Source organism: Haliotis rufescens, unplaced genomic scaffold (genome assembly GCF_023055435.1).
Source record: "Haliotis rufescens isolate VD_foot unplaced genomic scaffold, xgHalRufe1.0.p SCAF_2, whole genome shotgun sequence".
Lineage (NCBI taxonomy): Eukaryota > Metazoa > Mollusca > Gastropoda > Lepetellida > Haliotidae > Haliotis > Haliotis rufescens.
This window is the reverse complement of record NW_025963890.1, coordinates 46,582,814-46,607,924: the sequence shown is the minus strand read 5'-3', so window position 1 is coordinate 46,607,924 and position 25,111 is coordinate 46,582,814. Positions and strand designations below refer to the sequence as shown.

At 42.6% G+C, this 25,111-nt stretch overlaps 1 protein-coding gene across 2 annotated transcripts in view; it reads left to right on the top strand.

Annotated features, from left to right (window-relative positions):
• Window positions 1-23,711, top strand: part of LOC124142194 (glutamate receptor ionotropic, NMDA 3A-like) — a 180,382-nt gene extending 156,671 nt beyond the window's left edge. The window contains exons 4-10 of one of the 2 annotated variants that reach the window (XM_048400059.1): window positions 599-732; window positions 1,268-1,418; window positions 2,333-2,623; window positions 10,506-10,625; window positions 15,791-15,867; window positions 16,685-16,699; window positions 19,623-23,711. In XM_048400059.1, coding sequence (XP_048256016.1) covers window positions 599-732; window positions 1,268-1,418; window positions 2,333-2,623; window positions 10,506-10,625; window positions 15,791-15,867; window positions 16,685-16,699; window positions 19,623-20,463 — 1,629 coding nt within the window. In that variant the 3' untranslated portion in view covers window positions 20,464-23,711. The remainder of the gene's footprint in view (window positions 1-598; window positions 733-1,267; window positions 1,419-2,332; window positions 2,624-10,505; window positions 10,626-15,790; window positions 15,868-16,684; window positions 16,700-19,622) is intronic. The other variant, XM_048400060.1, reaches the window with a different exon arrangement.
• The last annotated feature ends 1,400 nt before the right edge of the window (window positions 23,712-25,111 follow it).

Here is a 25,111-nt window from a genome sequence, read left to right as displayed (position 1 = left end):
GTCACACAACAGATGTCCTAACAATGGACTCGTCAAGCCAACACCCTGTGTATCACCGGCGTGTATCACTTCACAGCATTGGGTGTTTTGCTTGTGGGTAGCATGATGTATATCAAGTCTCCTTACATCTGCAGTGAAAACGGGAGGGTTTTGTCGGGTGGAAGTGGTATACCCTGATGTATGTGCTGTCTTCTTACAGTTGCAGTCTATACGGGTGGAAGTGGTATACCCTGATGTATGTGCTGTCTTCTTACAGTTGCAGTCTATACGGGTGGGAGTGGTATACCCTGATGTATGTGCTGTCTTCTTACAGTTGCAGTCTATACGGGTGGGAGTGGTATACCCTGATGTATATGCTGTCTTCTTACAGTTGCAGTCTATACGGGTGGGAGTGGTATACCCTGATGTATGTGCTGTCTTCTTACAGTTGCAGTCTATACGGGTGGGAGTGGTATACCCTGATGTATGTGCTGTCTTCTTACAGTTGCAGTCTATACGGGTGGGAGTGGTATACCCTGATGTATGTGCTGTCTTCTTACAGTTGCAGTCTATACGGGTGGGAGTGGTATACCCTGATGTATGTGCTGTCTTCTTACAGTTGCAGTCTATACGGGTGGGAGTGTTACGGGGCAGTGCTGTGGAAGAATTCCTCAAGAAGATCCAGAGCAAGCTAGTTGAGGTCTCCAGTAACTACCCGGTGTCCAAGACTGACCGGGGGATTGAGGAGGTGCTGTAAGTACATGCTTTGTTTGTTTGTTTGTTTGTTTGTTTGTTTGTTGCCGCACTCAGCAATATTCCTGCTATGTAACGGTGATTTGTAAAGAATCGAGTCTGGACCAGACAATCCAGTAATTGCTGTCATGAGTGTGGATCCACACCATTGGGATACGATGATATGCATTAACCAAGTCAGCGCGCTTGACCACAGTTTCTTTTGGTAGTGAATATATATGTTTTCATTTTAGGACAGAGTGAGTGAGTTGGGTTAAACGCAGCTTTTAACAGTCTTCCAGTTATATCGCGGCGTGTCAGCTTAATGTGGGATGAAAGCCCGAAGTGATGCAGGTCTCAGACGTTTACCACTTCGGTGAAACCCGCGAGCACGGGTATGGTGCTGACAAACCTAGAAACATAATCGGGTCGAACCGGGATTCGAACCCACAATCGTAGGTTTCTGGCATGCCCAAGGGACGCAACTCTGCACAGTGAATCGCGGCGCCTAAGACGACCCTTTTAGGACAGAATACAATAAGGTTTTTGTTTTCAGGGAGGGAAAACTGGACGCCTATTTAGGGGACTACCCAATACTTGACTATGCAAGGGCTCATTTGGCCCCTAACTGTGAGTTGAAGCTCCTATCTCAAATCTTCGGAGATGATCGATATGGAATAGGGCTTCCAAAGGGTTCTCCGCTAAAGGTAGGTTTTGTTTGTTTGTTTGTTTGTTTGTTGTTTAACGCCGCACTCAGCAATACTCCAGCTATATGACGGCGATCTTTAAATAATCGAATCTGGATCAGACAATCCAGTGATTGATATCCTGAGCATCGATCCACGCAATTGGCATACGATGACATGCATCAACCAAGTCAGTGAGCCTGACCACCCGATCCTGTTAGTCACCTCTTATGACAAGCATATTCGCCTTTTACGGCAAGCATGGGTTGCTGAAGACATATTCTACCCCGGATGTTCGAGGGCCTGTAGTAATATGATAGAATCGGGTGTCGGTAGAGGCTGCAGAGGTTGACGAGAGGTTGATGAGGGTGAAGTGAGTGAGTGAGGTTCACGCCGCTTTTAGCAATATTCCAGCAATATCCCGGCGGGGTGACACCCGGGGGTAAGTAGGTTTAGTACAAATACCACGTACTGTAAACTAAATTCAGGTATAAAGTTGTTGAAGTTTTTCATTAACAATATTGGTCACTATTGAAGCAGTTCAAAGAAAACCAAGGACACCACGGAAGCAAAATCTTGCCCTGGATAAAACAAACTAGTTGATGCACCATGCTTAGGAGCCATTGTAATCACGCGAACACTATTTGATTAAATCAGACCAGAAGTTATTATCTGGTCTAACCCGTGTCAGCGGATCACAACTTAACTAAGGGACACAACTCCGTATAACGAGTTGGGACGTCTTAGACCACAGACCTTACTTTCTGTCCGTAACTCTTTGAGTCAGCATGGATGTTTGTAACTGATGCATATGGCAACATAGAAGTGGGGATCCTGTGGACAAAATGGCGGACTCTTTGTGTTAATGTCATTCTATAATTGCCATTTCTACACACACAGGTTGTCAACACATATAACTTTGTAATTCTCACTAGGTGGCGCTGTCTAGGAAGATTATGGATTACCATCAGAATGGCTACATCGACGACCTCATCGATGTGCACTTCGCCGACGCTCAGTGTTTCAAACAGCGAATAACACAGGAGGAATCTCGTCTGGAGGTGCAACATCACGCGGGACTTTTCGTGATGATGAGCGTGGGGATTATCATTGGGATTATCGTGTGCTTCGTGGAGCATGCTGTGTACAAATGGCTAGTGCCTCGTTTCCGAGCCTCACCCGGCGACAGTCAGTGGAAGAGCTCCCATATGCTGTTCTTCAGTCAGGTAAGCATTTTATGACGTCATTGACCTTTAAAAGTGTGGACCGCCTCCGTGGTCTAGTGGTAGAGCCTCCGCCGGAGAGCGGAAGGTCCGGTTTTCGATACCCGGCCGCGTCATACCAAAAGACGTTAAAAGATAATTGTTGTTACCCTGTCTGGCGCTCGGCATTAAAGGGGTGGACTGGACGGCTTGAAGTCAGTACACACCCACACACACACCCACACCCCCCCCCCCCCCCCCCACACACACACACACCCACCCACACACCCACACACACCCCACACCCACCCACACCCACACCCCCCACCCCACCCCACCCCCCACACCCACACACACACATCATGTACATCGCTATATAAGCGCAATAATCTTGGACACGACGTTCACCTCACCTCACCTCAAGTTTCGTAAGTACTTGGGATGTTTCGATCTTGTACAACACTAGGATACTATGAAGTAAATATATATATAAAAATATATATAATAAAAATCTCAACTGCCCACCATGTGGCTCCGGGGGCAGTTGGATAACCTAATGGTTAAAGCGTTCGTTCGTCATACCGAATCCCTATTCGATTCCTACATGAGAAAGGTGTTGGGAGCCATTTCTGATATTCCCTGTGATGTTGCTGGAATGTTGCTTAAGCGGCATAAAGTCCAACTCACTCCTCATCAGTTGACATGAGCCGATGAAGACAATTTTACTGTATTGTCCTCACGTCAGACACTTTTGGAGGACAGGTAGTTGGAGGACACGCGGCGCTAAAGTAAAGGGGTACGAGGGTATTGGTATGTGAGATATGCGAGAGGAATGGGGTTCGAGACTACATGTCCATGGGAGACAAGAAACCGTAGGTACACGGATGCAGGATTAAATCGCATGAGAGGGGAATTTTATTTCCGTTTGGTATGAGAAATGCCAGAATAATGTGGTTCACTAATTCGTGGATTACATACATTTGAGATAACAGAGCTTCGAGGCTACACGAGTGCGAGAGGTAAGGGGTTCGAGATTATAACATGCTTATTTAATGAATACCACAGCGCGACAACACGACACCGCCTTGGCAATCATCATTCGTGTTGCTGTAATGCATGTTTAAAACAAAGGTGCTTTGTGTCATTGAGACGCGAGTTCCTTCCGCGGGGATGATATTATGTGTACAGCTCATCGTCAAAAGACTGCACAGTGTTGAGTCCCAGGTCATTGTTGTGTGATGGCGGAACCTATTGCGCTTTGCGTGGGCACCCAGAAAGCCCAAGTATACACTTTCGTTTGATATTCAGTGTTTGCCGGATAACAGAAAGTAATACTAGTCCATATGAAACCCTGCGTCCTTTTCCTCGCGAATGGAGACATTACTAGTCCAGGTGAAACCTAACGTCCGCTTCCTCGTGACTGGAGATATTACTAGTCCATGTGAAACCCTTCGCCCACTTCACCTTGACTGGTGATATTATAAGTCCAGGTGAAACCCAACGTCCGCTTCCTCGCGACTGGAGAGAGAACCTGCAAACGTTGGGAGAACCTATAGATGGGGTTGGGGTAATGGATGGAGAGAACCTGCAGACGGTGGGAGAACCTGTAGATGGGGTTGGGGTAAGGGATGGAGAGAACCTGCAGACGGTGGGAGAACCTATAGATGGGGTTGGGGTAAGGGATGGAGAGAACCTGCAGACGGTGGGAGAACCTATAGATGGGGTTGGGGTAATGGATGGAGAGAACCTGCAGACGGTGGGAGAACCTGTAGATGGGGTTGGGGTAAGGGATGGAGAGAACCTGCAGACGGTGGGAGAACCTGTAGATGGGGTTGGGGTAAGGGATGGAGAGAACCTGCAGACGGTGGGAGAACCTATAGATGGGGTTGGGGTAAGGGGTGGAGAGAACCTATAGATGGGGTTGGGGTAAGGGGTGGAGAGAACCTGCAGACGGTGGGAGAACCTATAGATGGGGTTGGGGTAAGGGGTGGAGAGAACCTATAGACGGGGTTGGGGTAAGGGGTGGAGAGAACCTGCAGACGGTGGGGAGACCTGTAATAGATGGGTAAGGGATAGGGAGAATCTGCAGACGTTTGGGTGACCTATAATAGATGGATGAGGGTTGGGGGAGATCCTACAGACGGGCAAAGAACATGCAGACGGTTTTTCATGTTTGGGTGGACACTAATCATATGGTTTAGCCGGGAAAGTGAAAAACAAGCCAATCAATATACAGTACAAGACTTGAATTCTTTTGTACTCTCCCTTCATTGATTTAAAATAAAAACTTCTTGAAGAGCATTATTGCTACTAGCTCTCCCATTTGCATGGCTACTGGCTACCGGATTAACTGCCATTTTTATATTACTCGTATTACGGGATGTAAAATATTGCCAGTGTAAATGCAAGCATCGATTTTCAACGAAAGGAGATATATTCCGTCACTGAGGTTATTTCAGCAGCTTATACTGGGAAGCGATCTATCTCGGTATTGTACTGTAGTTTTTGCATACTGGGGGGGGGGGGGGGGGGGGGCACGTCCTTGGTTTTAATTATGATTGAATGAAACTTTCTCGTCCGCGGAGTCTCGGCAAGCGAGTACATTTAGCGGTGCCCTCGGAGGAAAACCAGCATGCACCGCAAATCAAATTAATACCATGAGAGATGCAATGATTTGATTGCACGTGCCTATAGTTTAGGAGCATACCGAGTACGCCTTAGTATGTCCACGCTGATTTTATATACAATGATAATGGTTATTCATTTGTACTCGGGACTGGTCGGCATTAAGCGCTGTATTGGACCGTTATAGTCAAATCAAACCTGCCTCTCGAAATCCACGCCATGATAATGGCTTTCTGTCAAATTAACAAAGTAATGGGGGATGAAGTGTTAGATATATTTTACAGGGAAATAAAGTGGGGGTATTTAACGAGATATGGGAGGTAGGATATTTTGATAAAAGTAGGTAGAGTGGCTCTTGTACTGAGACATGAAAAGAAGAATGTGTTATAAATACAGTACAAGAAGGCATCTGACAAAGGAGCTTGTTAGAAGCAATGTTGTTGTGCAGCGATGTTAGGTGTTTACAAATAAAGTAGGAGTTCTTTATGTCACGTTTGCAAAACCAATTGGTTTGAAACGGTTGTTTTGCAAAAAATGAAAGTGTGTTCACATTTACAGTAGAATGGTTGTTTTGCGAGTGTGGTTAAGAAAGAAAGTAGACTGTTGTTTTGCGAGTGTGGTTAAGAAAGAAAGTAGACTGTTGTTTTGCAAGTGTGGTTAAGAAAGAAAGTAGACTGTTGGTTTGCGAGTGTGGTTAAGAAAGAAAGTAGACTGTTGTTTTGCAAGTGTGGTTAAGAAAGAAAGTAGACTGTTGGTTTGCGAGTGTGGTAAAGAAAGAAAGTAGACTATTGTTTTGCAAGTGTGGTTAAGAAAGAAAGTAGACTGTTGTTTTGCAAGTGTGGTTAAGAAAGAAAATAGACTGTTGGTTTGCGAGTGTGGTTCAGAAAGAAAGTAGACTGTTGGTTTGCGAGTGTGGTTAAGAAAGAAGTAGACTGTTGTTTTGCAAGTGTGGTTAAGAAAGAAAGTAGACTGTTGTTTTGCAAGTGTGGTTAAGAAAAAAAGTAGACTGTTGTTTTGCGAGTGTGGTTTAGAAAGAAAGTAGACTGTTGGTTTGTAAGTATGGTTAAAAGAAAGTAGACTGTTGTTTTGCGAGTGTGGTTAAGAAAGAAAGTAGACTGTTGTTTTGCGAGTGTGGTTAAGAAAGAAAGTAGACTGTTGTTTTGCAAGTGTGGTTAAGAAAGAAAGTAGACTGTTGTTTTGCGAGTGTTGTTAAGAAAGAAAGTAGACTGTTGTTTTGCGAGTGTGGTTAAGAAAGAAAGTAGACTGTTGTTTTTGCGAGTGTGGTTAAGAAAGAAAGTAGACTGTTGTTTTGCAAGTGTGGTTAAGAAAGAAAGTAGACTGATGTTTTGCAAGTGTGGTTAAGAAAGAAAGTAGACTGTTGTTTTGCGAGTGTGGTATGATGTTAAGAAAGAAGGTTGTTTTGCAAGATTGGAAAGTTGTTTACAGATATAGTGGATTTGTTTTGGACAAAAGTTGTTCGTAAAGAAATAGAAGGATTGTTTTGGAAGGATGTTAAGATGTTTACACGGATGATAGTTGGGTTGTCTTAGAAGGATGTTAAGATGTTCACACAGGTTATAGTTGGGTTGTCTTGGAAAGATTTTAAGATGTTCACACAGGTGATATTTGGGTTGTCTTTGAAGGATGTTAAGATGTTTACACAGGTGATATTTGGGAGGTCTTAGAAGAATGTTCAGATGTTTACACAAATGATAGTTGTGTTGTTTTGGAAGGATGTTAAGATGTTTACACAGATGATAGTTGGGTTGTTTTGGAAGGATGTTAAGATGTTTATACAGATGATAGTTGGGTTGTCTTTGAAGGATGTGAAGATGTTTACATCGATGATAATGTAGTTGTGGAAGGGGTAGGTATTGAGGAGATCTGGGGGTAGGAAGTGAGGAGGTGTGGAGATCCGGGGGTAGGTAGTGAGGAAATCTGGGGGTAGGAAGTGAGGAGGTGTGGAAATGTTGGGGTAAGGGATGAGGAGTTGTGGAGATCTGTGGGTAGGTAGTGAGGAGATCTGGGGTAGGTAGTGAGGAGGTGTGGGGTTAGGTAGTGAGGAGGTGTGGGGGTAGGTAGTGAGGAGATCTGGGGTAGGTAGTGAGGAGGTGTGGGGTTAGGTAGTGAGGAGGTGTGGGGGTAGGTAGTGAGGAGATCTGGGCGTAGGTAGTGAGGAGGTGTGGGGGTAGGTAGTGAGGAGATCTTGGGGTAGGAAGTGAGGAGGTGTGGGGGTAGGTAGTAAGGAGATATGGGGGTAGGAAGTGAAGAGGTGTGGGGGTAGGTAGTGAGGGGATCTGGGGGTAGGAAGTGAAGAGGTGTGGAAATGTTGGGGTAAGGGATAACGATGTGTGGAGATCTGGGGGTAGGTAGTGAGGAGATCCAGGGTAGGTAGTGAGGAGGTGTGGGGGTAGGTAGTGAGGAGGTGTAGAGATCTGGGGGTAAGGGATGAGGAGGCATGGATATCTGTGGGTAGGTGGTGAGGAGGTGGTTTGATCTGTGGGTAAGTTTGTTAAGGCTGAGAGATCTGTTGAGTCAGTTCAATAGGGGAATGGGTTTGAGTTTCGACTGAGGATAGAGTTCTGGTGTTGCGGTGGTGTCGGGATGGAGCGTGGGGTTAACTGAGGGAATACGAGTTGTTTTACCAACACAATGCCCTGGCAAGTATGAACCGTTAGCACGTTGTAAGTGGTTGCCATGGTAATGAATAACCCGCTGCCACACTGCATGTGTCGTGGTGATGCATTGTGTTGTATGTATTGTCGGGCGTCACCTGTTGGGGACAGTCTAATCCGGGACTCGGTCTGGGGGCATCTTACTCACAATCACCCTCCATCACCAGCTGATAATGAGTTACATGCAAAGCAATTTTTGTAATGAAAATATATTCCGAAATGAAATATTTCGGTAGCCTATTCATATCAACTATGATTGAACTCATTACCATCAAGCGAATGATACAACTTCTAGTTGCGTAAAATGGATAAGATGTAATTGACTTGAATGATAAAACTATCAGAATTTGGTTGACTTGATTGATGATAAAACTATCAGAATTTGGTTGACTTGGTTGATGATAAAACTATCAGAATTTGGTTGACTTGATTGATGATAAAACTATCAGAATTTGGTTGACTTGATTGATGATAAAACTATCAGAATTTGGTTGACTTGATTGATGATAAAACTATCAGAATTTGGTTGACTTGATTGATGATAAAACTAAACTGAAGGGCAAATGAAACTATACTTCTCAGTTGATTTTATCATATGTCATAATTTCAGTTGAAAATATCTTACGTTGGCGATCTCATATCAAAACAATGACGTGAGGTGAAATTGGGTTTAACGTCGCGTCCAAGATTATTGCACTTATATAGCGACGTGCATGTACGTGTGTGTGTTTGTGTGGCTGCTTGTACTAGTCCGGACTGATGCCGATTTATAGTGCTAGCTCACTGAGATACCATGCCGCAGTTTAGCATGAATACCCACCTCAGACACAGTATACTGACTCCGAGCCGACCAGTCCTTGTTTTAGCCCCTTAATGCCGCGCGCCAGACAGGGTAACAACAAGTACCATCTTTTAACGTCTTTCGGTATGACGCGGCCGGGGATCGAACCCTGGACCTTCCGCTCTCCGGGCGGACGCTCTACCACTAGACCACGGAGGCGGTCTCCAAACAATGAACTGTACTGGCGCTTAGTCACCACTCAAAGAAAACTCCTACATAATTTTTTAATTAAAAATTTAATTTGATTTAAAACTTTTAAAAACTATTTAAAAATTCGCATAATACACAACTGCTGATGAGTCTCTTGGACTTTTTATCTTTGCAAATCAATAAAAAAAAATTCGGCTCAAATTTTCAACACCTCAGTCATGGTCGGGGTCATGTGTTTGCATACAGTTTTTTTTACCCCAGTCTTCATTGAACCAATTAATGTTTACATGAAAATACCCATCCACTTTTTACAAATTGTTGCAGGAATGAGTGATGGTTAAATAGACATAATCAAATTTTACTACAGTTCTTACAATTTTCAATTATATAAAAAAACTTGGTTTACTTTCTTTTGCCCTTCAATTTATTAATTAGAATGTGTAAATCGATTGGAATTTGAGAAACCTTAATGATAAATCTATTTGTTCGTGTACAACGTTTAAGCCTTTGAATGGCAACTAGTGTATGACATGCATACTATGCTAGACATGACCGACTTGAATAATAAAACTAACGGTAATGTACAAGGTCTAAGATCGAAACTTGAATGATAAAATAATCCGAAATCGGTTGTAAACTATGCGTATCAATACGGGATGAAGAGCGTCGTGTATCGTATAGTTTAGCTGGGCTGAATGCATCTTTTGAATTTTGTAAACCTTCAAAACACTGACAGTCACCTTTAATATCCGAATGGCGATTGAGGAAAACTAATCGTTCTGTTGTTCTATAACTTCCATCTTGATCAAAACCTGTTTGTAAATCTAGTACCTTTCTTTTTCAATAACCTAATGTTTATTTCAGAGTCCCGTACAACACTACATAAACATTTACCAACATGTCGTGAAGTGACTTTGCTCTCTTATTCCATAGCCTCTCTCTTATTCCATAGCCTCTCTCTTATTCCATAGCCTCTCTCTTATTCCACAACCTCTCTCTTATTCCATGGCCTCTCTCTTATTCCATAGCCTCTCTCTTATTCAATAGCCTTTGCCCTATCTAAAATTCTCTCTCCTATTCCATAGCCTCTCTCTTATTCCATACGCTCTCTCTTATTCCACATCCCCTCTCTTATTCCATAGCCTCTCTCTTATTCAATAGCCTCTCTCTTATTTAATAGCCTCTCTCCTATCTTAGATTCTCTCTCCTATTCATAGCCTCTCTCTTATTCCATAGCCTCTCTCTTATTCCATAGCCTCTCTCTTATTCAATAGACTCTCTCCTGTCTTAGATTCTCTCTCCTATTCCATATCCCCTCTCTTATCCATATCCCCTCTATTATTCCAACACCTATCTCTTATTCAAGATCATCTCTTTTATTCCATAGCCTCTCTCTTATTCCATAGCTTCTCTCTTATTCCATGCCCTCTCTCTTACTCCATATCCTCTCTATTACTCCAGAACGTCTCTTATTCCATACCTTCTCTCTTATTCCATGCCCTCTCTCTTACTCCATATCTTCTCTCTTACCCCAGAACCTTCCTCTTATTCCATAGCATCTCTGTCATTCCACAACTTCCTGGTATGTTATAACATATTTGTTGTTCTATTTCAGCGTCTCCATAGAGCAGTGACGAGTGCGGAACTGATTTCTGCGCATGACTCGGCCAAAGAGATGATCTGCATTGTGCGGAATCGGGAGTTTGCCCGGCTTTTTCAGAAAAGTACCATTCGGGTAAGACATGAACAGTTGAGTGTGAGGCTTTTTCAGAAAAGTACCATTCGGGTAAGACATGAACTGCAGAGTGTGAGGCTTTTTCAGAAAAGTACCATTCGGGTAAGACATGAACAGTAGAGTGTGAGGCTTTTTCAGAAAAGTACCATTCGGGTAAGACATGAACAGTAGAGCGTGAGACTTTTTCAGAAAAGTACCATTCGGGTAAGACATGAACTGCAGAGTGTGAGGCTTTTTCAGAAAAGTACCATTCGGGTAAGACATAAACAGAAGAGTGTTAGGCTTTTTGAGAAAAGTACCATTCGGGTAAGACATGAGTAGTAGAGTGTGAGGCTTTTTCAGAAAAGTACCATTCGGGTAAGACATGAACTGCAGAGTGTGAGGCTTTTTCAGAAAAGTACCATTCGGGTAAGACATGAGTAGTAGAGTGTGAGGCTTTTTTCAGAAAAGTACCATTCGGGTAAGACATGAACTGCAGAGTGTGAGGCTTTTTCAGAAAAGTACCATTCGGGTAAGACATGAACAGTAGAGTGTGAGGCTTTTTCAGAAAAGTACCATTCGGGTAAGACATGAGTAGTAGAGCGTGAGGCTTTTTCAGAAAAGTACCATTCGGGTAAGACATGAACAGTAGAGTGTGAGGCTTTTTCAGAAAAGCACCATTCGGGTAAGACATGAACTGTAGAGTGTGAGGCTTTTTCAGAAAAGTACCATTCGGGTAAGACATGAACAGTAGAGTGTGATGCTTTTTCAGAAAAGTACCATTCGGGTAAGACATGAACTGTAGAGTGTGAGGCTTTTTGCAGAAAAGTACCATTCGGGTAAGACATGAACTGTAGAGTGTGAGGCTTTTTCAGTAAAGTACCATTCGGGTAAGACATGAACAGTAGAGGGTGATGCTTTTTCAGAAAAGTACCATTCGGGTAAGACATGAGTAGTAGAGTGTGAGGCTTTTTCAGAAAAGTACCATTCGGGTAAGACATGAACAGTAGAGGGTGATGCTTTTTCAGAAAAGTACCATTCGGGTAAGACATGAACAGAAGAGTGTTAGGCTTTTTCAGAAAAGTACCATTCGGGTAAGACATGAGTAGTAGAGTGTGAGGCTTTTTCAGAAAAGTACCATTCGGGTAAGACATGAGTAGTAGAGTGTGAGGCTTTTTCAGAAGAGTACCATTCGGGTAAGACATGAACAGTAGAGGGTGATGCTTTTTCAGAAAAGTACCATTCGGGTAAGACATGAACTGTAGAGTGTGAGGCTTTTTCAGAAAAGCACCATTCGGGTAAGACATGAACTGTAGAGTGTGAGGCTTTTTCAGAAAAGTACCATTCGGGTAAGACATGAACAGTAGAGGGTGAGGCTTTTTCAGAAAAGTACCATTCGGGTAAGACATGAGTAGTAGAGTGTGAGGCTTTTTCAGAAAAGTACCATTCGGGTAAGACATGAACAGTAGAGGGTGATGCTTTTTCAGAAAAGTACCATTCGGGTAAGACATGAACAAATGAGTGTTAGGCTTTTTCAGAAAAGTACCATTCGGGTAAGACATGAGTAGTAGAGCGTGAGGCTTTTTCAGAAAAGTACCATTCCGGTAAGACATGAACAGTAGAGGGTGATGCTTTTTCAGAAAAGTACCATTCGGGTAAGACATGAGTAGTAGAGCGTGAGGCTTTTTCAGAAAAGTACCATTCGGGTAAGACATGAACAGTAGAGTGTGAGGCTTTTTCAGAAAAGCACCATTCGGGTAAGACATGAACTGTAGAGTGTGAGGCTTTTTCAGAAAAGCACCATTCGGGTAAGACATGAACTGTAGAGTGTTAGGCTTTTTCAGAAAAGTACCATTCGGGTAAGACATGAACTGCAGAGTGTGAGCAGACTTTACAAAGTCCAACATGTTTAGCAATGTTGCAGGGGGAACGGCAGTCTACCAATATCGTGGACAAAATTACAGTTTCAACAACATTATCATGCCAGAACACAGGACTAGTTTGCCGGCAAACACCACACACAGAGTAACACTGTCATAAGCATTGTAAATGTAGTGTAGGATGCTTTCATCTGAGACACATTCGCTATGTGATTGTTCTGCTTAGTTGAGTTTTAGAGGTGGAAACACTGGCTAGCCAGACATGTACCGTTCCTGTCCACTTGCAATGGCCTAGACCCATTTAAAGTCTGCCCATACAGATTTTGATGATATTTCAGTTTAATTTGATTACATTACTATCTCATGGGTTCAAATTTGGCTCAAATGACCACAAGATAGAAAAAAGTGAAGAACCATTTGGTTTGTTTATGCAGAAATACTGGACAAGCGAATAACTCGCATCATTATGACTCTCAGACTTTGTGATATGCGTTATATATATACTCTGTCCCAATTAAGGGGACATAGGTAGTAATGGAATCTATATGTCAAGTGAAGAACAACGGGCCTGGAAGTTTAGTATGAGTTTAAGTAATGAATAGGATACAAGAAACCACACTAATTGCCGTTGATCTACCGATTTGAAACATTGTCTACCAACTTGAAACATGATCAACCGACTTGAAAGATGATATGCCGACTTGAAACAGGGTCTGCCGACTTGAAACATGATTACTGACTTGAAACATGGTCTGCCGACTTGAAACATGATTACCGACTTGAAACATGGTCAGCCGACTTGAAACATGATATACCGACTTGAAACATGGTCTGCCGACTTGAAACATGATATACCGACTTGAAACATGGTCAGCCGACTTAAAAACATGATATACCGACTTGAAACATGGTTTGTCGACTTGAAACATGATATACCGACTTGAAACATGGTCTGCCGACTTGAAACATGATATACCGACATAAAACATGGTCTGCCGACTTGAAACATGATTAACGACTTGAAACATGGTCTCCCGACTTAGAACATTATCTACTGACCATGTGTTTAGTGGAAAAGCTCGTATTCATTCCATCGACTGGGAAATGCGTAAATGTGTAATGTTTATTGAAGTTTTTTTCTTCTCTTTTCCTATTATTACAAATATATACAACATGATATACCTACGTGAAACATGGTCTGTCGACTTGAAATATGATCTTTCGACTTGAAACATGATATATTGACTTGAAACATGGTCTCCCGACTTGAAACATGATACACCGACTTGAATTATGGTTTGCCGACTTAAATATTATCTACTAACCATGGGTTTTGTGTAAATGTTCTCATTCATTCCATCTACTAGGAATGCGTTAATTTGAAAAGTTTATTGAAGTTGTTTATTTTCTTCTCTTTTTCTCTTATAACAAAGATATATAATGAAATATCTGTACTTGTTTCACTCTGTTGTGGCAACTATGCGTTGAATGTGTACCGAATGTGCGTTGAATGTATGTTGAATGTGTGTTGAAAGTATATTGCATGTGTACCGACTGTGTGTTGAATGAGTTCTGAATATGCGTGAAAACATAACCCTATCATCGATTGGTCTCTATGCGGCGTGACTTTGCCGTTACGTGAAACTGCTGAGGGCGCTTTTCCTCGCCGCCGCTAACACGAAACAAAGGCTTGATTACCGTCCGCGAGTTAAGTCTATTTGGGAATAATTCATTTTGTGTACAAATACTTTATGTTGGTTGATGAATTGTTAAGATGGAGACAGCCAGCCTGCTCATGGTGATTAAAGTACACCCTATTTCCTGCGCCAAAGAATAAAGGCGTAACTGAAATCATCAAACGATTTTCGTCTTTGTGAACTTTAGATCCTTCCTTGACAATTTCAATTCTTTGGGCGTTTTCGACGTACAGACAAAAAAACACGTCTACTACATGCTTGTCTAAATTTCCATCTCATTGCCCAAGATGGTGTATCTCTCATGCACCTTATCTCTCATACAGCTGTATCGTGTGTATCTCTCACGCAGCTGTATTTCCTATGCAGCTGTATTTCTCAAATGTGTGTGTGTATTTCCATGAAGTGTTCACACAAACTGTTCCTAGTGAAAATATGTGTAGCCCATTTGAGACCACAGCTGCGGACATGTATGTACATTCACATCAAGAATTCCGAAATAAATATTTGATTCTTTAAATGTTTGTGTGTATTCGCATAACTTTTTCAAAAAATAATGTTTTGCAAAACGTAAAACCGTTTTTAGTCGGAAGTGGCTGTAAAAAATGTATGTCCTTTTTGCTGCTTTGCGAGAAGGTCTGCGCCGAGGTGTGCATACTGGTTTAAAAGACAGCTGAAAACAACACGTATGGGGACAGTGCCAGAGAAGGTGTTTTTTAATAAGAGAAGACGAAAATATACAGTGTTCAATCATAGGCACGGAAGCGTTCGAGGCTAAGGAAATCGAAACATATGACGCCGAGAGGACGAGTCCCCTTTTTTCAGGAAGGGGGATGGAGATATGTCAGCTTGATGAAGGGAGGGGTAGTACTTGACAGATGTTGGTCAAGTTGTTCTTGCCTCCCCGGGCGCGTAAAACACAATGAAACTATATTTTTTCACTCCTGTTATTTTGCGACTTGTATATGTTCATCATGTTTTTGACAAATAAAACGAGTTTCTGTGTGTATAAGGTTCCATTTATTGATTTTGTATAAGAAGGTTCAGAATGACTGCATGTGGTTTTGTATGTACCGGGAAAATGTGAATATATGATGAATGTGTTTACATGGGTGGAAGGAGATGTGTAATAATGTGTTTACATGGGTGGAAGGAGATCTGTAATAATGTGTTTACATGGGAAGGTGGGAAGATGTGTAATAATGTGTTTACATGGGAAGAAGATCTGTGATAATTTGTTTACATGGGAAGGAGATCTGTGATAATGTGTTTACATGGGAAGGAGATGTGTAATAATGTGTTTACATGGGTGGAAGGAGATCTGTAATAATGTGTTTACATGGGTGGAAGGAGATCTGTAATAATGTGTTTACGTGGGAAGGTGGGAAGATGTGTAATAATGTGTTTACATGGGAAGAAGATCTGTGATAATGTGTTTTCATGGGAAGGAGATCTGTGATAATGTGTTTACATGGGAAGGAGATCTGTGATAATGTGTTTACATGGGAAGGAGATCTGTAATAATGTGTTTACGTGGGAAGGTGGGAAGGAGATCTGTAATAATGTGTTTACATGGGAAGGAGATCTGTAATAACGGTTATCTTTTTTGCAGAAAAACAAACTTGCTGACATGGCAAAAACGAAGCGGATAAATCGGAACTTTTACGACATCGTTGCCAAAGCTAAATGGTAAGTGTCAACGGAAAGCCGCTCCCAGAACTGTGAACTGTGTCAGACGTCGATGTCGTCAGGGACATCGTACCGACAATGGTACTATGTGTCAAAGTCACGATATATAGATTTATCATTCTGTGACAAAGTCACATCATACATGCTTTTACATGAAGTCACCCGAGTGCGAAATCCGACAATTGACTTGTATCTTACAAGTTAAAAGTATGTGAGACCTATCATACAAGTGAGATGTCTCATACAAATGAGATGTATCTTACAAGTTAAATGTATCATACAACAGGACATAGCATAAAAGGGAGACCTATCATACAACTGAGACATTGCATAAAAGGGAGACCTATCATACAAGTGAGATGTCTCATACACGTGAGATATAGCATACAAGTGAGATGTGTTATACAAGTGAGAAGTATCATACAAGTGTGATTTCTCATCCCAGTGAAACACATCATACCAGTGAGACATAGCATATCAGTGAGGTATATCATACAAGTCAGATATAGCATATAAATGAGATGTCTCATACAAGTGAGAAGTAGCATACAAGTGAGACATATCATACAAGTGAGATAAAGCATACAAGTGAGATAAAGCATACAAGTGGGATATAGCATACAAGTGAGTTATAGCATACAAGTGAAATATAGCATATAAGAAAGACATATTATGTAAGTGAAATGTATAATTCAAGTGAGATGTATCACACAAGTGAGACATTGCATAAAAATGAGACATATCATACAAATGAGATGTATCTCGTCACATGGACATACCATCATAAAGGTGTGTTTTCCTGTTTTGACACTGTCAGCGGAGAACGGACCAGGTATGGCATTAGGAGAAGCTTCGTCCATCCGATCTTGGCTTTCCCTGTCGTTTTCACTTGCTAAGGATACTGAAGTAGACTAGTTCCTTCCCATCAGGACGCGCGTGCGTGCGTGCACGTGCGTACGTGCGTGCGTGCGTGCGTGCGTGTGTATGTGTGCCAGTTGGCTTTTAGACACAACCAGAAGCAGTTTATGACTTTTCAACATGTATTTGTGAGCATCTTCTAAAACACCATCACATTACTTTTGTGATTGCGATTCTATACAGAAATTACTATCTAAATTGTCAGGGACAGTGTTCAGTGAGTTGAAAGGTCTGTGACGTAGTTCCAGTTGTGTCTATGCGCATACACACCACGCATCTATATTTGTACCACCACACCTCTACTTTCATCACAGGATTATCATCACAAACCTCCATCTTCACCACGACACACACATATACTTTCTTCACCCCACATCTTTACTTTCATCACAACTCATCTAACCTCCATCACCCCACCTCTATATCTTCATCACCTGAAAAGGAGGCACTGGTGTCCCAGTCATCTAAGGCGCAGCAATTCGCTGTGCAGAGTTGCGTCCCTTGGACACGCCAGGAACCTATGATTGTGGGTTCGAATCCCATTTTGCCCCGATTATGTTTCTAGGTTTGTCAGCACCATACCCATGGGTTTCACCGAAGTGGTAAACGTCTGAGACCTGCATCACTTCGGGCTTTCTTCGGGGGTCACGGGGGCCCTGTCGTCTAAGGTGCCGCGATTCGCTGTGCAGAGTTGCGTCCCTTGGGCACGCCAGAAACCTATGGTTGTGGGTTCGAATCCGATTATGTTTCTAGGTTTGTCAGCACCATACCCGTGCTCGTGGGTTTCACCGAAGTGGTAAACGTCTAAAACCTGCATCACTTCGGGCTTTCCTCCCACATTAAGCTGGCACGCCGTGATATAACTTGAGTACTGTTCAAAGCGGCGTTAAACCCAACTCACTCACCACAGAAAATTACCTCCATTGCCACACGCACATATATACACACGCACACGCCGTCTTCACATGTTTTACTTCATCTCCACGCATTTCATCACTACCTTTACACATTCATCAAGACGCTTTCTAATAATGTAGATAACATTACGACATCAAATTGTAAGTCACTCACTCATGCTCTGTACAGTCACAAAGTTAGCGACCGCCTCCGTGGTCTAGTGGTAGAGCGTCCGCCTTGAGAGCGGAAGGTCCGGGGTTCGATCCCCGGCCGCGTCATACCAAAAGACGTTAAAAGATGGTACTTGTTGTTACCCTGTCTGGCGCTCGGCATTAAGGGACTTAAACAAGGACTGGTCGGCTCGGAGTCAGTATACTGTGTCTGAGTGGGGTTTTCCTGTTAAACTGCGGCATGGTATCTCAGTGAGCTAGCACTATAAATCGGCATCAGTCCGGACTAGTACAAGCAGCCACACAAACACACACACGTACATGCACGTCGCTATATAAGTGCAATAATCTTGGACGCGATTCGCTGTGCAGAGCTGCGTCCCTTGGGCACGCCAGAAACCTTTGGTTGTGGGTTCGAATCCCGGTTCGCCCCGATTATGTTTCTAGGTTTGTCAGCACCCACCCGTGCTCGTGGGTTTCACCGAAGTGGTAAACGTCTGAGACCTGCACCACTTCGGGCTTTCCTCCCACATTAAGCTGGCACGCCGTGATATAACTTGAGTATGAACGTTAAACCCCATTTCACCTCACCTCACCTCACATAGTTAGCTATGACAGTGAAAAACACTTCTTCAGATATCCAATCTTTAAAGTTTGTAATCGAAAAAAAATGATAAATTTGCCTTCAGCTTGAAATTGTCAAACTATTACATAATGATCGTCACGGCAAGGGATATTTATACGCGTGCCCATATTGCAATACCTGCAAAGGATGCTAAGCAAATGTGATAAAAAAAATGTAATGTAATAAATATTGAATGAGGCTGGTGAATGTTGGAACAGCTTAGGGAGCCGAGACATCCTCTCGCCGGATGCTGCTGCAACTGCAACCAGCAAACTGCAGCTTACCGCATCTTTCCTGGGAGATGATCAATAACCTGCTTATACTACGTGTCATTCCTACCAGTGTAACAAATGTGATCCATTCTAAAAGCAATTCAGACTTAAGCTTGTTCATTCCACCACGCGTCGTCGCTTACACGCTTTTATTCTGATAGATAGTTGTTTATTTGCCTCCCAAAACGTAAGGACAACACTCGTGTCACAGTAAGCTGGCGTGTATGGATCTGTGCTGGGAGTATTAACATACTGGGATATAGCAGAAACTCCATAAACTGTGATGACAGTTAATGTGTTTCCGGCATATCATATTAACAAGCCTGACTTCACTTCACTTCTTGGATTCAAATGTAAGCTAAAATATTATTAAGAATTTATGTTACGACAAGACGTTGTCAGTTACCTTCTCAAACTAGATGTCAGTATGTAATCATTTGGCCAAGTTTGTTAAAAAAAATACTTTGTATTTCGGGTTATAATGTATACAGGTTGATTATTCATAATAATATAATAATAATAATATTAATAGGATCTTTACATGACATGGCATATTTATTATTGGAATATTTGTAAATAATATAAATCTAGATAGTTTTAAATAATATCAATCTTGGTAACGGGTTGTACCTATGTACGATATACCAATTGATTCTGTAATAGGATGTTTCCGTGATATAAAATTGTTCTTTATCGGCAATTTTACAATGTCATGGTATCGCATAGTTTTTTAACTAGTTCTTTACAATTATATATCACAATGTTCGGTAACAGGGTATTTATATGTATTGAAGCGATTGATATTAACGGGGTATTTACAGGGTAATATGTTGTTGACGGGATGTGTACATACTATAACATTGATGTTGACAGGATGCAGGAGATGAAAGACAACAATTTGATGGATGATTCAGGCAACGCCGATTCAGAAATCATCGAGATCCCCCTGAAGGACCTCAGTATTAATATCGAGCGGCAGCCGCCCAAAGCCGAGGACCGACCTACTCCGCCCATCCCGTCGTCCGCGGGCAACCACGAGGAAGAGGAGGAGGAGGAAGAGGAGGAGGAGGACATGAGCCACTCCCAGGAGTGTTTGTTGTCCGAGGCCAGTAGGGACCGGTCGGAACCCGGATGTTCAGATTCCTATTATAAAGGAACGGATGACACGAACTCGTCGATCCCTTCATTGGACGGAGCTTTCTGTGATGACTCTTTATGTGATCCGAACGAACCTCCCAATAACAATAACACGCAGACCTACGCCGCCTGCGCGCAGAGGAGTCCGCCATTATTACCGAACTGCGTGCGGCTTGACTCGCTTCCTAACGGACACCTGGTGTCAGGTGACGAAGACTCTCCCTCCACTGATAACTTTGCAAACAACCGACTAGAAAATCAAAGCAAACTGTTCAAAGCGTTGACTGATGACAGTCATAATTATATGTCTTCCATGTACAGTAAGTCCCTCTTACCTAAGACTAACAACATGGTTCGATCCTTACTCCACAAAACCCAGTCATACCAGGATCATCTGTGTTCTGCGGACGACTCCCTGCCCGGGATTTTCTGTATAGAGAAGATATCTAAGGAGGAACTGCTGGTGATGTGGAAGACATCAGAGATAGAACTCAACAAACGCTTAGAGCAAGCCTTGAAAGAGAAGGCAAGACTTGAAAGGAAGTTAGCACAATTACAAAAACATTCACCGGTATGAAAGTTGTTTATAATGTTTTTGGCTCAAATTATCCGCTGGAATGACTTGTGGGCGCCTGTCGTGGTCATTCAGAGGCTGGTGTGGGGCCTCCTTGACCGTGTACTGGTCGTGGGGCGTCTGTGTGGTCAGTAAACGGGCTGTTTTGGCCATGCACTGGCTTGTGAGGCGCCTGTCCTAGGCATGTACTAGCTTATCAGGCGCCTGACTGGACAATGCACTGGCTTGTGAGGTACCTGTTTGGCCCATGCACTAGTTTGTGAGGTACCTGTCTGGGCCATGCACTGGTTTCTGGGGCGAGTGTCTTGACCATGTACTAGGCACCCAGATCTGTGTTGCCTCGGTTACCTGGGCGTGGTCAGCTGATTCCTCTTCCTGTGAGTGTTGCAATAGTCACCGGACGGATCTGTCTTTCGATACTGCGTCAATCTCTGCTGCCACCTCAGCTGTTGTGTGTTAATCAGGAGATCTGTGTGATTGGGGAGCAGGTGCGAGAACAGACTGACACTATATATGTCTGAAGGAAAAGCTTTCGGATATCTGAAACAGGATCTTGCAGATAGAGAATTATCCTGTGTCCTGACGAACAAGATTTATTTTGCTGATTTTTTGTGTGCGTAATCTCCAACACAGAGAAATATTTGCGGGTAGTGTGCAACCACTGTACATTATGTATAATATTTATTGACTACAAATCTACAGATATTCTTTTATAATTCCAGTACATATAAGATTTATCACATGACAGACCCTGGAGAGTATCTTCACTATCATTTTGAGAATTTACGTGTATTTCAATTTTGCCTTGAGAGGTTGTAGGTATAATTCTATTGTGACTTGCTTGAGATCCATCTGTCTTCACTGTCGTTTCCATTGCACTTTAGCCCCAACCTCTAATGGACGGACGCACAAGCCTCCAGACCGACGGACAAGCAGACACATAAGTCCTTCTACTCGCCTTCCGTTTCATGTATATGCTATATATTCCAAGTTATTTGTTTGTACATACAAGCTGGTGTTCATTCAGACTGCTTTTGTGCTGCACGTGCCGCACGTGCTAGAAACGCTCCTCTACGACTGCTTCAACAAAGTGTAAATTATGTATAAATACCTCAGATTATTCACTGTAATGTCCAGACGAATATCTGAATCTTAACATAGACCTCCCTGTACAGATAGCCGCCTTTCAATTGGTCATATATGTCATTCTGATGTCTTGTTATCCAGAGGATGTCCCCTCGAGTTATACCCACTGTTCCTGTTAGTAAATCCTATTTATCATGCACGTTAGAAAGTCAAGAAATATGTCTCTTCATTCGACAGTTACACTTTATGGAAGAGAACTATTCTTTAACCAGTGCCTGTTTCTCGACACATTTCTAAATGTGCTATATTTGTCAGATTTACTACTGGACTAAATGTGCATATATTGTATACATATCCGCAGTTGTGCATCGTGAATCAGATAGATTACATGTACTGGGCTATTGTGTGTTCCATGCCTCTATCTACAGTTAGCTTTATATCACTCAATTCCTCCCTCAAAGCAACAACGAATGCTACAGCTGTTCTATCAGTTGCATACCGGCGCATGGAGACCAAGAAAGCATCATTCATCGTTCCCGATCTGCGTCAGCCTCGTTCTCGATCTGCGTCAGCCTCGTTCTGGTCTACATGTTTGTCTTCCTATTCTGTAGTTCCACCAAGTTGTGTTGCTTGTGACTACAGAGTTATCTCCCTTTTTTAATAAGACTGTTCTTGTAAGACTGTTTATAATTATCGATTTTACCAAGTGTATATTCCAGCTGTATTTCTGCCGGCATTGCCAGGGCCAGTAGGCGGGTAATCTGATGTTCATGGTTTTGTGAACAAACTGTTTTAAGTCAAAAATACGGGTCGCGTCAAGCAAAAACCACCTTTCACCAAACTGAATAGTCAATCTACCTGCGTACATCTCAACGATATCACTACAGCAATGCTCAACGATTCAATCTTGTAATCGACGGGGGATTAGCGTTCCTCTCGGTGATGTGTCATCAACGATCAATTGAATACTCATCAACATGTACATATATAATAATACATTTCTCAGTATATAACTATAGCGACATTTCATGACATGTAGCCTCACGGTGGAGGTGTTTGGGGAGTATGTCGCTACATTGGAACAATATGACTAAAGGTTATACGTGGTTGGGGCCGGGAAACATAAAAGCCTATACCTGGTCATGGATGATGAAGGGTCGACCTACAGTTGTAGCAGTTGTTACGGGTAATTTCTCCCTGGCCGTTGTTAACCAGAACGGAAGGTCCATGCTCAGGGCTAGCGAACGAGACAGCCTAGCCCTGACCATGGATAATGAACCAAGCTCAGAGCTGGGCAACGAGACAATCCAGCTCTGATCATGGTCAAAGAGAGAAGAACCATTGTGAGGGCTGATTACTAAAACAGCCCAGCCCTGACCATGGATAATGAACCAAGCTCAGAGCTGGACACCGAGACCATCTGGCTCTGATCGTGGTCAAAGAGAGAAAAAAATCCATTGTGAGGGCTGGTTAACGAGACAGCCCAGCCCTGATCATGGATATATATGAAGAACCATCGTTTGGGGCATCTAACATCTTCGCTGTCAGCTAAACATTCTAAGCTTTGTAGCCTTTAAACGTTGATACCATTTTACATTGGTATCCTCCCCATTGTCACTAACCTTTGGTCAGTGAGCATCTGTGTTTGGTTTTTTTGAGACTATTCCCAGTAGATGTAAGGTCGGTTGTTGCCTGGCGTGTTGTTTCTTTCATTTTGTTATTCGCATATTGCGAATTTATTTCAAAGGAACCCATATATTTTACCCCGTATTTTCCTCGACTGTGATGTTACCTTCTGTTGCAAGTGTAGCTAGCAACATGGGTTATAGACGCCCACAAGTGGAGGTTTTGTAGGATGTAGATGGGTTACCTCCCCTTACACTACGCGACCGCTTCTCAGTGGCAAATTATACGTAAGGGCAGGTAACTCGGTATGTATGATTGTGATTTGACCTACTTTTTTGCCAGACGTGTGGCTGAGTGGGGATACCGTCATTATGCAATATTTTACTGTTATCCATGACTGATTATCAACTACATCAATAACAGGTCAACGTAAGCTTTCCATTTTCATCGCATTCAGTTAGAATAATATTCATTTATGAGATCATTGTTTCATTTGAGAGAAATAAATTTGTAAATACTAAATAAATAATTTTGCTGTATGTGGTCTTGTTTTTATAGAGGCTCCAGACTGAACAGAGGTCTTGGGGTCAAACATCCAGAGGTCTCAGGGTGAAGTGACCTTTAACGGTAGTCATGATTGTTAGGGTCCATAGGCATGTCGCTTGTAAACGACATTCAGCAAACACTGCCCTACTCCACACAAACTTTCAAAATAAACAGATGACACGAAATCGTTTTGATGGAAAGTTAATTTAACAATATGCAAATGTAAATATTGCTCGAGATGAGACGATAGACTGGAAATCCGTTCCCGTGGAAGCTCGCCCCTGTCTGCATGCATCATCAATATGATTCGTAGAACAAGATGTTCGCACCAAAATGAGATGAGCTTGACTGACTTTCTAGTTTAAGAAACTAAGCACTTGGCTCCGTCTCTGCATATCATTAACATGAGTAGCAGTGCAAAAAGGACCACGCACCAGATAAGTAGGCATGACCCCAGTCTGTGTGCAAATCTCCTCCTCTACATATCATGAATATATATCAGAGCGCAAATGAGGTGGGTAGCTTGATTGACTTTCTAGTTTAAGAAGCTAAGCACTTAGCTCCTTCTCTGCATATCATTAACATAAATAGGAGTCCATAAAAGACCACGCACCAGATAAAATGGATTCCAGTCTGTGTGCAAAGTTTGGCTCCTTCTCGACATATCATGAATATATATCAGAGCGCAAATGAGATGGGTAGCTTGATTGACTTTCTAGTTTAAGAAACTAAGCACTTGGCTCCGTCTCTGCATATCTTTAACATGGGTAGCAGCGCAAAATGGACCACGCACGAGATTAAATGGACTCCAGTCTGTGTGCAAAGCTTGGCTCCTTCTCGACATATCATGAATATATATCAGAGCGCAACGAGAGTCGGGGACCAGCTAGACGGAAGATTTAATCTTCTCAATTCTCGCTGAACAGTACGTTTAGTGCACCGAGTGATGACAGTTGAAGCATTAATCTAGATGGCTTTTTCTGTTTGATTGTGTAACATGTTATTTGGATGCTGACACAAAGCTACCTCGCCTGGATGCTGTCAGCCTATTAGGGCTTAACTACCACGTATGCAGTGGCTATCTGATGGCACGGCGGTGCTGAGAATACAAATACCTTCTCCGCCGTTTCGTCCATCGCTGCTTAAATTGTGTCCATCCATGCAACTAAGCCGTCAGGAGCGTAACCTCACTATCATTCTACGTTCTGTGATCAGTCGTTTGCTGATTTAACGACACATAAAGCATAAATATAGTCGTTAATTTTCGCGTATGCATATTCATGGTCCGGCAGATGGCGTGATGAGGCAGCGTTTGGCGGAGTGATACACGTACCATGTGGACAGTGCGGGCGATCCTCTATGCATGTACATCTATCAGCCGCGTGGAAACGCA